Here is a 16,397-nt window from a genome sequence, read left to right as displayed (position 1 = left end):
CAGAAAATATTCAACTATTTTGTGCTGGCTAAAGGTAATTCTTTCTTGGTGGCAGGAAGCACGCACTGATAAAACTTTTTTTTTTCTGTCAAAATAGCACATAGTGTTGTGCTTTTGTAAGCAAGAGTTCCTGATAGAAGAGTGGGAACATTTTGAAAAAGTTTATTTGCTGAGTAATTTGTTCAGAAAGAATGTTGTTAGAGAAGGGTATTTGCTAAGAACAATCATTTATTCAACTAACATTTATTAAATTTATAGTATAAGCTACATAATATACTAGGTTCTGAAGTTATAAGGGAATCCCTTGCCTCAAATATTAGGGTTGCATAATGAGAGGAAAGTTTTGTTAGTCATTTGAAATAGCTATTTGAAATAGTCAAATTAGTCAAATTGGAAATTTGACTATTTTGTCATATTCACAAACATGTCATTTTCACAAATGACTATTTGTCATATTCAAATATGACAAATAGCTATTTCAAATGACTAGAAAACTTCCCTCTCATTTTGAAACCCTATATTTGAGGCAGAGGATTTCCTTATAACTCCAAGTATTTGTCTGTGACCTAGAAGAAAATATAAGTTGTAAAAAAAAATATGGGAAAGGGGACGGTTTGCACCATCTTCCTCATAGTTCCTTTAAAAGTCAATTTATTTTAGATCCCAGAGGAAGAGTGTTGGATCTGGCTAAATAAGTAAGTCTTTTAAATTATTACCTGTATTTTCTATTTTAAAACATTAAAATTTCAAATGTTATCAAGATTTCATTTTCAGGTACCTTTATATCAAATTGAATTCTAATCTCAAATTACAAAATAATATGGATTACAAACTAATGTAAGTTCTTAGCTTCTATTACCTTGGAGTCCCATAAATTGGGTTGATTTTGTTTCCATAGTGCAAGGAGCTGAATAAAGCTTTTACCCAGTTCTTAAATAGTAAAGAACTAGCAAACATTGCGATACTTTAGAACTAAGTGGCCATTAGAAATTAGTTAGCAGTTCATGTTTGTGTTATGGTTTGTTATGACTGCTTAATTCAAAAGCATATTTGCAGACAGGGAGTTTGAATTAAGTAAATCAGAATAGTAAAGGCTTTGAGTAAGAAGTTAGCTTGCTGTAACTTAAATGTTGATATTTCAAGGCCTACTGATATTTTAGTCATTTGTGGTTATTTTTGTTTCCTGTTCAGACCCCTGGGAAATAAGAGAATAGTAAATCAAAGCACAGGTTGCTTTTTGCATTTTTTTTTCTTTTCATTTATGCCATGTAGTAGTTCACTTTAAGAAACTAAAGACATGGATAACTTGAACAGAATCACTGAGGGAGAATTGTATTTCTGGATTAGTCAGTTTAAATAATTCTTGTTATAAAATGATTCTTTCATGTTTGATAATTTAGTAATTCTTTTTATTCCATGATAATGTTATCATATTAATAGTGGAAAAGCAGCTAAAACTATCTGCATTACTAAAGTGCAATTTGGGCAGTATTGTTATCAAACTGAGGCTGTGTTGCTTATGTCACGGGATCCCTAGGGTGTTGCTTCACCAGCCAGAAACCTCTGTGGCAGGTGGTGCCTTCTGCCCGAGTATCGCTCATGCCCGTTTCTTTCCACCCGCTTGACTCAACAGACTGCACTCGGCTTTTGCTACCAGCCCAGATCCCACACCTGCCAAGTACTAGCAAGGCGTGAAACAGTGAGGGGCGTGTGGGTGAGTGAGTGCAGGGTCTAGCCACTGTACACAGCCAGGCACACCGGCTGCTGTGGTGGGCAGGCAGCTCCAGGCAACAGCGCAGGTGCCAGCTCCATGCGAGGAGGCTGAGGCTGGAGCACATATACTGCACGTGGCTTCTGCTGTGGGCATCCGTGTCTGGATGAAGGGAACATAGTGGCACCCAGAAACTTGGAGATGCCTGGAACCACTGAACCCCAAAGAGAGTGTCACAGCCCTGGCTCAGGGAGCCGGGGGGCTCCCCAAAGGGCCACAGCCCCTCTCTCCTCATGGCCCACAACATGACAAGCGGGAGGGCGTGTTTCAGCCCTGTTTGTATAAAGCTCTTTTAGTCCCGTCATTTGATGTGTCCCGAGTTCTTGTTTCATACCCAGGAAGAATGAGGTATGCGGACAGCTGGAGGCTGAGCAAAGCGAAGAGGAGCTTCACTGATCGGCAGAACAGTTCTCAAGAGACCCCAAATGGGCAGCTCCTTTCTGCAAGCAGGTCATCCTGACGAGTGTCCAGCTCTCAGTGGAGAGGAGACCCACAGTGGTTAGCTCCTTTCTCCAGGCAGGTCATCCCAACACGTGTCCAGCTCTCAGTGGAGAGGAGACCTGCAGTGGGTATCTCCTTCCCACAGTTAGTAGTCCAGACGTCTGTGCAGCCCTCCGCGGAGAGGTGACCTAGAACGGGTAGCTTCTATCGGCAAGCAGGTTGTCCCATCCTCTGCCTGAGTCCGCTGAGTCCAGGGTTATGCACTTCAGAGGAGAGGGAGTGCGTGTTAATTGGTCCAGGGACGGCCATGGGTGGGCCCGGATAAAGCACCGGAAGTTCTCACTCTGGTCCACGGAACTGACGGTCTGGCCCCTAGGCTTTTGACTGTCCCTAGCTTGAAGGTGGGCTTCACCAGGGACCCTCCCCTTTCTACCCAGGAACTTGTCTGCCTCCTGCTGCCATCAATCATGTCGTTCACGGTTCCCAGGTTGTTGCTGCCGAGGGGCACCTGCAGGCCCCTGTTGAGCTGCTCTCATTCTTCTCATGCTTATTGGTGTCCAAGTCCAGAGAAGGCCAAGACAGCAGGGGACTGGTGGGTCAGTGCTGCCCTGAGCATGCACATACCCAGCCGGGTTGCGACAGTGCCTGGTCTTGACCTGAACTTCGCTTCGAAATCAGAGCGAGTGCTGGGAGCATGGAGAGGCCAGGCAGCGGGAGCAAGCACTTCCAAGCCTGTGGGGAGCAGAGAACCTACCAGGTCCCCGACTGTGCACAGGGATACCTGGGTCCACAGCTGCAGCTGCACCCAGGAGGGTGGGGCTTCTGCCCCTCAACTCGGAATCAGGCGGGGCTCCCGCCTGTTCCCAGCTCCTGCGGGCTACATGGAGTGGGCAGCCCCCGCCCCCACTGCAGCTGGTGTCATGGCAGCAGCCCTTCTGGGCAGACCAGCCACTGCCGTCACATGTTTTCCCAATTTCTATTTTTGGTGATAGCAAATTCAAACTTCTTAATTTACTTTTCCTGAAAAAAATTGCCTTTCAAGACTACACATTTTAATGAAGAGCCTTCAGTAATAAGCATTTCATCATGTCTCAAAAAAAAAAATTCAAAATTCAACTGTTGGTTATTTTAGCTAAAATGTCAAAGAATTTTGATTAAATAACTTTAAAAGGATTTACCTTTTAGATTTACATTTATTAATTTAATTATTTATCTTTAAAATGGAAGATTTGAAAAAAAAACTCTTAGCTTGCAGCTTACCAGTTCTGGTGTAATTTTCAATAATATAACATGGAGTATTCAATCATGAATTAGGCATTATTATTTAAATAATTCACGATGTGGCCTATACTTGGTTATCCCTACTAAGGCAAACAGCATGAATGGGTAAGTTTTCTTTTCCTCACTGTTCACTTACTCCATTGTGATGGTTGTCACGTGTCAGCACATTGAATTTTAAGAGATATGGTGGAGTCTAGGAAATGCAAAATGACACCTTGGGTGGAAAAACTTTTCAGATTGTTTTCAAATACTTATGCAGTGTTGCCAGAAATGCATTAACTTAAAAATTTAAGTAGTAAAATAGCATATTTTTAAATTCAAACAGTCAAAAAGCCCAGTAAGTAGTTGCTTTAGGATTTTAATTGGGTATGTGTGTATGTGAACATATACATGCAGATGTATACATGTGTTACTAATTTTATTCCCATAATATTCTTGAGACTATTATTCATTCATTTATTCATTCATTCATTCCACACATGCACTGAGGCCTTACTATGTTTTCATGTTGTGCTAAGCACTGAAAACATAGTCCCTGCCCTCATGAAATTCGGAATAGTGGCAAAGATAGACAAATGAATGTTATGAAAAGAACTGAGAAATGTATTGGAAAAATTAAACTAAGAAAAACATCTATATTAAATCATGATTTAGCTAAGATATGAAGGATAGGACTAATCTGGAGAAATGTGTTGGTATTGGGGAAAAGGTTTTAGGAAGAGAGAACACATATGGAAAATCTCTGAGACCCTGGAGTGCACAGCATGTTTAAGGAACTGAAAAATCTGTGTGGCTTGAGTGAGTGGAGGACAGGTAGTATTGAGGCTGGCAACATAGCAAGATACTACCCCAGCTCCCACTACCCTGACCCCAGCTATACAGAGAAAGCACACTATGGAGAAACAGGCCAGCCATGTTAGAGACAAAGGGTCCACTGATGAGTGTTAGCCAGAAACCTAAAAGAAGTACTTCAATAAAACAGGCAGCGGTGGTGGAGAGACCTTGATGGCTTCAAAAACTATTTAGGAGTAGGGGCCAGTCGGGGTGACTCACCTCTGTAATCCCAGCACTTTGGGAGGCAGAGGTGGGAGGATCACTTGAGGTCAGGAGTTCAAAACCAGCCTGGCCAATGTAGTAAAACCCCATCTCCACTAAAAATACAAAAATTAGCCAGGCATGGTGGCACACTCCTGTAGTCCCAGGTACTCGGGCGGCTGATGCAGGAGAATCACTTGAACCCGGATCGGGCCACTGTACTCCAGCTGTCAGAGTGAGACTTTGTCTCAAAAAAAATAATTAGGAGTAGGAAAGTTAATTTCTGTCAATTAGATATAGATAATAGAAGAGAGAGGAGTCACTATCACTTCTGTTTCTCCTGTGTCTTCAATGATTAAAAAAAAAAAAATGGGGATACTGGAGAAAAGAACAGTAAGAGAGAGCTAAAGAGAGTCCCAGTAGTACCTGTACATATGAGTTGCACATTTGGTGGAATAGATGTTTAAGCTGGAGATAGAATTGTCAACATAGAGGAAGCAAAGCCCTAGGAATGGAAGGGATCTGCAGAGAGAGAGAAAATGAGAGAGAGAGAGAGAGAAAGAGAGAGAGAGAGAGATTCTTTTCCATTTGTTTCCCATTCCATGACATACTTCCACCAGACATAAACTGTTCCTTCATGCCTTTATTCTACTTTAAATCATCTGATGTCAATATGTCAGTTAGTGTTCACAAAATAAGGGAAAGTTTTTAAAGTCTCATTTACATCTCACAACTAAATAGGCCAGATTTTGTAAGGGAATAAACTCAGAGGCTGCTGAGGGGTTGAATAACTTGTCTCTCTGACACTGGTGGCCATGGCTTCTGCCACACTGCTTGTTTTGTGAAATAACCAGGTCTCCTGTCTACCTTTCTGACCTTTCATTCCACCTGTGCCTAGTAGAGTCCAATCACAAGTCATTGCAGTTTCCTTTTTCTTTTCCTGTTCCTGTGTGTATGCTCTTCGGCCCTGAGTTTACATCTCTGTGTTTTTGGTGGCGTAGGGAGGGTTAGGCAAACATGCTTTCTTTGTGAAGCCTTTTCTGACTTTACCTGAAATAGTCAGTGGTTTCTCTTTTTCAAAATTTCTCCGTAACAAATGACATAGGACATTATTTTTCAGTTGTATGCCTCTCTCATGCCTTTCTCCTATTCACAGAACCTGATTACCTTGCCCCACCCTGCCCAACCCCATTTTATATGCACTTTATTGTGAGCTTTGGCAAGCGGGGACCACATTATACTTTTTATTTTTATTTTCATTGTGTTTAGCAGAGTAATAGCATATGCTCAAAAAATGTTTGTTGAATTAAGTTGATAAAGAAGGAAGACACGGGCAAGAAACATAGTGTGAAAGGCAGGAAGGAAACTATATGTTAGAGACTGTGGTTTACCCTCCAAAAAAGGTAGCAAGAGATAAGCCTAGAGAGGTGTTGGTGAAACTTGTCTGTGGTAAGATTTGTTGGGGCAAACAGTATTTACGAAACCCAATCCGTAATACATAGCGTGGATAGAAAGAATGAGACGGAAAAAGAAGAAGTTGTTAAAAAAAATAAAAAATAAAAAATCCTTGACAGCTGTCCCCTCTCCCCTCAACACACACATCCTCCCTGCTCATGCCCCCACTTCTGCCTCCACCTCCATCTCTACCTCCATCCCCACCAGCTTAGCTTGACCTTCAGGAGCTAGAATCCCAAAGATCCCTTTCCCAGAGTGCTCTGCTCCGGACCTAGCAGCTTCAGGGAACTGTGAGTATTTTGTGATGTTGAAGCCAGAGAAACAAGGTGGTGAGTGACCTCCACAAACTGAGGGAAAATGTTTGAGCTTTGACTGGGCTTCTTCTGAGCTGTAGTGCAGCCCTAATTCATTCTCCTCTTTTCCACCCAATGATATCGAAGGTCTTTTGGCCTGCTGTTCGTGATGACTCCTTCACACATGTTAGCCTGCGGAAAGAAGCACTACTGAGCAGAGGTGATCAGCTTTCTCCAGGTGGATTTTGGGCCATGTTACCCGAAGAAAACCTGTTTTCTGTTTTCTGTCACTCTTCTCAGTAGCTTTGCTCTGTAGGCCAGCCCTGGAGGCCCCTTCTCCACAGAGAATGAGAGGCCTGGCCCCAGTCCCTCATCGTCGTATTTCAGGATGGTTAGAAGCAGTGATTCCAAGGCCACATTCATCATCCGAGAGAAATATAAACTGGTATGGAAGATCACATCTGACTTTTTGGGGGACATTTATCAGGCAAAGAACATAACCAATAGTAAAGAAGTGGTGCTAGCATCCTTGAATTCTGGAAAGCTAGGTATTTCTCATTGCCGTCCCAGAGAAAACTCTTTAGATTCTTCAAGGCGGTTAATATTTCAACATGAGATGGTATGATTAGAACAAACACTTCAGTGTGCTACTCATGGAAATTCAGTCCTCAAGGCCTCTTCATTTTCTTTTGAAGAAGGCTCCCAATGAAAACTGTGTTAGGTTAGCAGACCAGATAACTGGTAGAATTGCATATGTACATGCACAGAGTTTGAGTCACAGTTTAAACCAGATAACTTCCTAATTGGTATTGAGTATTTCTATAGGAAGTTATTCCTTATTGATTTTGATTTGCTGAAAAAGTACAGAAACAGTAGGGTAAGGCCGCACATATCATAGAGGAGAAAGTAATCTCTAACACCACCTGCTAAGTTAGCATCAGTGCACATCTTGGTATTGATCAGAGTTTTAGAGATGACATGTTATCATCATGATACATGTAAATGTAATTTAATAGAACCAGCCTGCCATGGCAAATATTAAAGTCTGCAACAAAGAACAGAAAAATGAAAATGTTAATGATAGAACGATAAAATGAAAAGGAGTTGATGGAAGATATCTACTCCTGTTGAAATTTTGTATAAGGGTTTTTCTGCAGAATTTGCAGTAAACTGTTGTTATGGATCACACATTAAGGAAACCTTGAGACATCTGTTCCACAATCTTTTCTGGACCCTGAACTACTGATATTAAATACATATTTGGTTGAACATTGTTAAAGCAGAAAACAGTATAGAAGGCAGCCTCTTCCCATGGAGTTAGCATGCCCAAACTCTCACAGGTTTCCATGCATGAAGGGAGGAACAGAAGAAGCAGAATAGATAATCACAGTAGCATTTGTATATCCCCAAATCCAGAAATTTTAGTTCATGTGTCCCATTGCCAGTGTTGTGAACAACCATTTCCCAGGTAAAAAGAACTTAAGAATAAAATGGCTCTGGGCAGCATTGTTGATATAACCAAGTTGTGGCCTCTGTAATTATAAATATTAACTGAAGCTGTTAAACATGGTTTCAATTTTTATAGCACCTTTTTCAGTGGAAAACCTAACTAAATAATTGGTATATATGAGTTTGTGGTGAGATTTTGTCCATGCCCGTGTGTGTGTGTGTGTGTGTGTGTGTGTGTGTGTGTGTGTGTGTGAAAATCTATTATTTTGAACTCTACTGCTTTGAGAAGGGCCATATGGTTGTACATGCACAAAATTGTGTATTCTTAAAATGTTTTCTTGCGTGAAGTTTGCAAGTTGTTTACTTAAAACATTAAAATGGATGGCATCTTGCTTAGGACAACTGATAAAGTAGCAACCAGAGTCCAGTTTTTGAACATATGAAAATTCTGTTTTATTATACTATGAATAATAGCATCTAAAGTGAAGAAGTAACCAATACTCCATGGTAACTAGATTATCTTTAGTACTCTGAATGAACTCTTTAATGACCCTTGAATTAAAAAAAAATTGTTACAGAAATTTAAAGCTAAACGTGAATGTTCGTGTTCATGGTCAAATAAATGTGATTATTATAAACACCTATATGATTTGGGATTTTGGTTTTATTTTGAAATGAGAGCTCTTTCATTTACAAGTTCACTAAAAACCAAAATGTTTCTTAAAAATCACTTGAGCTTGTAAACATTAAAAAGAAGGAATAACTATTGAACAAATAAGACAGACATTGTCAAGAATGGACAGGACTTTGTAAGGTAATAATTAAGACTAGTTAATATATATGTGGAAATGTTCTGACTGGGCATTTGGTATATAATAATGTGAATCATATAATAGAAATATAATAAATATAGCATACATTTGCATTTATTTGCAACCTCAGACAGACAAGGTGAGTCCAAATAAAGCTAGCTAAATCATAGTCCCTTCTTACATGTGTCAAGAGGTCTTGAGATCAGTTTAAAAAACATGTTTTATTTACAACTAATGTGAATACTAATATTTGCTGTCATCGGCTTCCTTCTAATATAACATATGCATCACTGGCCACCTGCTCTAAGTAATTTTTGAGGAATTTGCATGTTCCCAGACAAGGAATGTTGTGAACAGAGATGATTCCATTTATCCATTGTTAAAAATGATGGTTAATTTTTCCCTGTAAGTTGATTTCTAATTATGATAATATGGAAGCTATGGACAATGCCCTTTCTTAGACATACTGGGATGTAAAAGTGACTGTAACTTGTTGAAACTCAGCCCTGGTATTGTGTTACTATTATTTCTCCTGGGGAGACTTATCAGCCTGTCACAAAAGATGTAAGAAAAATCCAACATTCCTTTTGGAATATGATGAGCCTTTGTCACCCACAATGCAATTAATGTTAAAAATAGAAAGAATGGCTATGATATGATTATGATTAGGCAGAGATGAGCTATTGTCCAAGTAACAGGAACTAATCTAGCGGGCCAAAGATGACCTGCACAGAACCATCAGTGTGCTGATTGCCATTTCTCTCTGAGTTTGATGAAATATTCATGCCTATGCTCTCCTCTCTGCAAGCACTATTGATTTCTTGTATAAACGCTGCTATATTTAGTCTAGACAAATGGAATGTGGATTGCTGCTGAATAAATTGGATGAAAGACTGGGATCTTGCCTGCCACTTTCTCTCAGTCTTGGGCAATTATTTATAATCAAGAGCAGTTTTTGTAAGTTGAGGGTGATTTTTCACAATTTAGTGATTAGTCTCTGAACAAAGGCAAGCAGTTAGACACAATCATTTCTGTTGGGATAGCAGGTTAAGAAGTCAAATTACCCTTTGAGGTTTACAATAACTGTTTCAGAGACTTGTAGGACTTTTTTTCTTATCTTAAAAAAATTTTTTTAGAGGTTTGATGTTTGAAGTTCATGGATAACAAGAATGCCAGCAAGAAGAGGCCCCAGGGTCTCTTGAATTTTTACATTTTGTCTTTATAGGGTTAAGTTCTGACCTTTGTTTTTTGGGATTTCCATGTAAAAGCTGAAGGCTGTAGTTGGCCTGTTTAATGTAAAAATGAAATATATCTTTAACTGCCATTGCTTTTGGTTGGAATTATGCCAACTCTTTAAATTAATGTTCAATATTTCATGTTACTCTAGAGCCTTACTAAAAGTTCTACATTGGGTGCTGCAATTAAGAGATCTTACAGGCCATCATTCTAATTTGCATCTGAACTTGTCATGATTAATTTCTTTCCTTTCACAGATATCATGTTTGAGAAGTCAATGTCCATCAACCTATAGTTCATTTATAAATTATTTTCCCATTTTCGTTAAAGTGACACATAAAGTACCATCAGTGCAAACTTCTGGTCAATCCATGGCAAAATAACCAATGTTAGCAACCCAAGATTGCTATCAGTCTATAAGCACAGGCACATGCACATGGACATTCAACTCAGATGACCAGCAAGGACATTTAAGTATATGAAGCCTTAACATCTGTAGACAGGATTTCTGTTAGCCTTTCTTTCCTCACTGAAAATAACTCTTAAATTCGCATGGAAAATTAACTTTGTAGTTTCCAAACTGGAATCTGCAAATCTAAGTTAGTTACTTATAGTAATAGAGCATTAGATGCAATTTGGAAAAATATAGAAAAGTAAAGGGAGAATCATTCATATTTCCACCTAAAATACAGCCATCTTCTGTTATCTACATCACCAGTCATTGCTATTAGAATTTAAAAACTAATACGACTTAAAAACCGTGGTAGAATATATACTCAATAAGGGCTCGAATTTTTGTCTTTTTTTAAAATACCAAACTCCAACATCTAGAATGAAGCCTCGGACTTTAAGGGGTTTGATAAATCTATTTTGACTACATTACTTATATGTATATATTTTAAATGGTTGTCATAGTGTAAATATCACTTATATCACTTTTTTCATTTAATGTTACAACTTTTTTAATGTTCCCATAAACATTATTTTTAATGAATGCATAGTTTTTCTACCAAATGGATGTGACATATTTTGCTGAGACATTTCCTTGTAGTTGGTGATTTCAATAACAATAATATAACTCTAGTAAATAATATAGCGTTGGACTATTTTTTTTTCCCTATTTAGTATTATCTCCTGGAGATATAATCCTAGAGTTGATGAACCTGAATCGAATGGTAGAAATATGTAACATCTCTTGATACGTATTACCAAGTTGGTTTTGCATAAGTTTTTTACCAGTTGACAGCTCCACTTGCAATAAATAATTGTCTCTTTGGTCATACGCTTAGCCTATACAATGGGGCATTGTACACACTTATGTATATACGTGGGTCATATATATGATAATAATGATGCTCTATTTCGGTTCTTAATTTGCAATTCTTTACTAGTGAAGGTGATTTTCAGTTGTTGTATTCTTTTATTTGTTTTGATCTAGATGTTTTAGTGTTTATTTTCTAATATTTAGTAGAAATTATGTACCATTTTATTTTCATATTTGTTTCGAATATTTTTGTTTTGTTAGCTACTTACTATTGATGGTTTATTTTAATATATAAGAAATTTCCATTTTTATATCATAAAAAAGCAAAAACAAACATCTGTTAAGGGATGTGCTACATGCTATTAGTACTTACTGTTATTATCTCCAGGTTACAGATGAGGGAACAGAGGCCTAGGGAAATTAATAACATCTTCAAAGTTACACACATCAAAGAATCAAATAAGCATTTAGATTATACAGCAGAATTTGAAAACCGGTACATGTAAAGATTGAAGCATTTTGTTTGGTTCCTGGAGTATTTAAAACTTTTGAAGAGCCTGGTGCTGTTACTCGTGCCTATAATCTCAGAACTTGGGAGCCTGTCAGGCAGGAGGATCACTTGAGGTCAGGAATTCAAGACCGGCTTTGGCAACATAGCAAGATAGCACCCCAGCTCCCCACTACCCTGACCCCAGCTATAAAAAAAATAAGAAAAATTTAGCTGGTCATGGTAATATGCACCTAAAGTCCCAGATGCTTGGGAGGCTGAGGCAGAAGGATCCCTTGAGCCAGGAAGTTCTAGGCTGCATTAAACTATAATTGCACCACTGCACTACAGCCTGGGTGAAAAAGTGAGCTCTCCACCCCCCAAAAAATATTTCAATTTAATTTTCAGTTAACAATTATTTCTGTCTACACTGGATCTATATTTTCTTTTCCCCCATCAACTCCCACCAATAATTGTTTATATCTGAGTAGTGACTGGCCTCTTTTGATAAGCCATGGAATCCAGTTTGCCAATTTCCACTCCAAAATTCCTGTTGTCTTTAGCTTAACCTTTTACAGTGAACTACACAATTTTCCTGATTCTTGTGGGTAAGGGTCATACTCAAAATATTTAACAACCAGATTGGCATGGATGCTGGTCATTCAGAATATCAGAATGGACACCAACAATAAATAAATGGTATATTTGGATAGCTACCCTGTCTGTGAGTTTTTCTGCTTAAACTAAGCCTTTAGAAAGCAGCATTCTTATCTACTAAGAGTTTTTGCTAAGAATTTTATATCTATTTTCTAATTTAATTTGTATAAATTTAAATATTATCATCTATAGTTATTCTCAGATCATCAAATCTTTTTTTACTCCAGTGGTTTGATTAAATACTTGTTTTAAGTTTCCTCATACTTTTTCCACCTTATTTATTTTAGGAGTGAGGTAGCTGAGATACAGATTGTTACCATTTAAACATCAGGACTCAGAAACTTGGCTACTTTCACTCCTTGATGTTTGGATCTGGCACCATTGCTGTGGTTAATCACCGTTTTCCACATTTTAGCATGCAGTTTTGTATTCTGTCTTTGGTACATCCAACAGTGCTGCAAATACATTATATTACAACCTTTACTTTGTAAAGTTTAAGATATCTTCTGACTCTGATTACAAAGGAAGATGTTCTTAAGTGTACAAATTTAGTCATGGTGGAAGTTCTCTCTTAGGGCATCTTTTCCTCAACATAATTCCATTTTTTTTTTTTTTTTTTTTGTCCTCGCTGACTTGATTGTTGTTAGGGGTTCAGTAGAATAAGTTTTATGAATGGCCGATACCAGAGAGCAATTGAAATCATCTGTTTGTAAAAGGGAATTGTGGAAGATTCATGGAAGAGTGCAAATTGCTGAAATTAGCCTATGGCCCATTTATCAAAACTAATGTACAAATGCCTTTATATCATCATTATAAAGAAATGGCTAGAGTCATTGGCATAAAATTTGTTGTACAGGGTATAATGTCATATACTTTTTATTTGTTTCCAAATCAATGTGCTAATTTCCAATCCTCTATTACCCTCCTCCACTCCATTTCCCTTTTTTTCTGGTTCTTTAGTGGATGTGAAGTCAGAAGTTCCTGTGGGCCTGGAGCCCATCTCACCTTTAGACCTAAGGACAGACCTCAGGATGATGATGCCCGTGGTGGACCCTGTTGTCCGTGAGAAGCAATTGCAGCAGGAATTACTTCTTATCCAGCAGCAGCAACAAATCCAGAAGCAGCTCCTGATAGCAGAGTTTCAGAAGCAGCATGAGAACTTGACACGGCAGCACCAGGCTCAGCTTCAGGAGCATATCAAGGTAGCAAATGCTTCTTTGTCTGTGACCTTACTCAGGAATCTGCACCGTGGTGGGCATGAGCAGTGCCCATGGGAACACTTTGCGGGTAGATTCACTGTGATTAAGACATGGATATATGGCTTGAAGGGAATTGTGATTTTACTAGTGAAAACTTTGGGTAAGTACCTGTTAAAACCTGTTTTGCTTCTCAGAGGGACCTTCTTTATCCTTTAGCATATGGAATCAATAGTAGGGAATAGTAACTTCCTATCCTAATTTTAGGTTCTCTCCTACGTGATTTTGTTCATTTGCCCCATCTGTTCTCCACCAGGAAGAAGCATGAGCCTAGAAGACCCATTTTATATTTCATTTCTGAAGAGTCTACGTATACTATTTGTGAGAAAGGATAAATTAGTCACCTTATGTGAAGACAGCTGTTTTTGAAAAACAAACATGGTGTATAAGTAGATGTTCTGAGTATGTCCTAATCTTCCTTATAGAAAAAAACTCATAATGTATACATTCATAATAATAGTATAATAAAAAGCTTAAGGGAGTTATAAATGGAGAAACTGGTACAAATGTTTTTATAGACTGTAGATAAGATTTATTGAAAGTATTTGGGAGTAGTTGACAATTTGAGACTAAAGTTGTTTAAATTATTCTAGCACAAATATATCCATATTCCAGAATTTAAAATAATAGCTTATTATCAAATAATATTAGAAGTGTCTGTTTTTTTATTTTGTATCTCCAGAGATAAATATTACTTTAGCTTTATTTGTAAAACATCTCACAACTTCTTGACAAAGACAGTTGAAACAAGGCTATTTAATTTGAATTTATTATGACAGAGAAAAGCAGCAAAGATTCACAATAAAAATTTTATTTTTATATACAACTCAAGATGACAAACACTTGCTAATTTATGAATGTAATAAATTATGTTATCTCATACTTTATTATTTTGTATTATAGGAACTTAATTTATTGTTTGCATATCAAGTACAAGCACATCAGTAGAGGGTTGATATAGATAACTAATGTTAATAGTATATAATTTTACCACATTAATATGACAGTTTCTAAGGAAGTAAAAATTCTATCTTCTCTATATTACTTGGTTTACAAGATGTTTCTTAATCCTGGAAGAACTTTATTATCTTATATTTCTAAAAAGGCTCTTTGACAAGTGATATAAAATACATTTTTTTCTTTTACTAGTGAACTTTCCAAAAGGAACTCTTGTATATTATTGATCTATAAAATACCTTAAAGTGAGAGTAGTTTCTTTTATCCCAAATGGAATCAGTAGCTCATGGCTACATTTTGAAGTATGGGTAGCCTTTCTTTAGTTTTTAGACTTATTTTTAAATGAATACTGAAGCATTATTTAAATTTAACCTTTGAAACAATAATAGAAACATTGATACCTAGATCTGTTTCTTTCCTTCCAGCATGTTAGGATGGCAAAGAGAAATGAGTAAAATGTACATTTTTCACCATACTTTTAAGATGTAAGGATCAGTGTAGTTCAATTGCTGCTTTATGTGAGTCATGTTTCCCTAAATACAGGGCAATACTGATAAGTTACTGCTTTAGATACTTCTTTTCATTTCTATTGCTGCCTTTTATAGCTATAAAATTGATATAAATTGTTTAGAAAGAAATTTATTGCTTAATTTTACTCAAAAGGTAATAGTAGCAAGTAGATAATTAATTGTTCATTTGGCACAAACAAAACAATAGTGTAGGTTTATTGACATCTGGAAAATATTGAAAAAGTGACTCCTGTGAGAAAAAAAGGATTATGAGATAGCTACAAGGAAAATTTAGCTTTTAAAATGATTTTCTAAAATAATAATTTGTTTTCTTAGAAACCAAAGACATAATTAATATTATCTTTTCAGATTAGGAAGTTTATTGATTTTTAGAATTTTTATTTTGTCTTGTATTTTTTATGGATAAAGCTAAAAGTTGATGTTTTTCATTAAGATTTTATTTTTATGGGAAAGATACAGTACATGATGCTTTATTTATATTAGCTTTTTGAGTCTTTAGCTTCTGTAATAATCACCATTTGTTGAGTTAGATGCTGTTATCCAATTTTTCCACCTAGTAAACTGAGGTAGAGAGAAATAATGTTACCTTTCCAAGGCTACACAGCCAATAAATTGTTGCTCCAAGATTTACAGTCTTGCCTGTCTGCCTCCAAAGCTCTTAAGTTGCCCTGCCTTTCTCATGGGCCAGAACATCTAGAAATAGAGGGCTAAAGTTTTATTTCTTTCTATTGTTTTAAAACTCATTCATGCAATCTTTGACAATGAATAGTAGCTATGGTAATTAAATTGTGTGCTTGTCTAGATTCCTAAGAAAGATTAAAGTTCAGATGCATTGGGGCTTTGGGTGAGGCACCAAATTAATTTGACCAACCCAAGTATCTGTATAGATTTTAACTGTAAGGCAGAATTTAAGCATTCCTCCTGCTATAATGGAATATTATTTCATTACAATGGAATAATAACCCCCATTAAGGCACTGCTGTATTGAAGCCAAAACGCTGAAGATTTTAATATGAAGAGTAACCAGAAATGCTTCTGTGTCCTTCTGTGAGTAATAAGGCTATTATGGTTGATATACACAGTTAGCTTCCTGTTGCTCCAGAGTGACTCTGATGCCATTCCATATAATAGCTTTTTATTTTTTTTCTATTACTTTTTGGTATAAAATCAAGAGTTTTAGGCACCTAATACAAAAAACAAAATTTACTAACTTCATTAGTATTGAAAGCTACAAACACATGTTGAGTATCCCTTATCTGAAATTCCCAGGACTAGAAATAGATCAGATTTTGGATTTTTTTTTCTGGATTTTAGAATATTTACATATCTGTACATAATGAGAGTCTTGGAGATGGGACTCAAGTCAAAATATAAAATTCATTTATATTTCATATACATCTTATAGCCTGAAGGCAATTTTATACAATATTGCCAATAGTTTTGTGCTTCAAACAAAGTTTGGGTACATCGAAC

The 16,397-nt window shown here is 37.1% G+C and overlaps 1 protein-coding gene across 30 annotated transcripts in view; it reads left to right on the top strand.

Moving 5' to 3' along the window:
• Positions 1 to 16,397, top strand: part of HDAC9 (histone deacetylase 9) — a 914,219-nt gene that overhangs the window by 488,177 nt on the left and 409,645 nt on the right. For all 30 annotated transcript variants that reach the window (XM_077998033.1, XM_028845978.2, XM_028845963.2 and 27 more), the window contains one exon: positions 13,142 to 13,383. In XM_077998033.1, the coding sequence (XP_077854159.1) occupies positions 13,142 to 13,383 (242 nt within the window). The remainder of the gene's footprint in view (positions 1 to 13,141; positions 13,384 to 16,397) is intronic.

Source organism: Macaca mulatta, chromosome 3, assembly GCF_049350105.2.
Source record: "Macaca mulatta isolate MMU2019108-1 chromosome 3, T2T-MMU8v2.0, whole genome shotgun sequence".
In the NCBI taxonomy this organism is placed as follows: domain Eukaryota; kingdom Metazoa; phylum Chordata; class Mammalia; order Primates; family Cercopithecidae; genus Macaca; species Macaca mulatta.
Note: the sequence above shows the minus strand (reverse complement) of the source record. Positions and strands in the feature narration are given on the sequence as shown.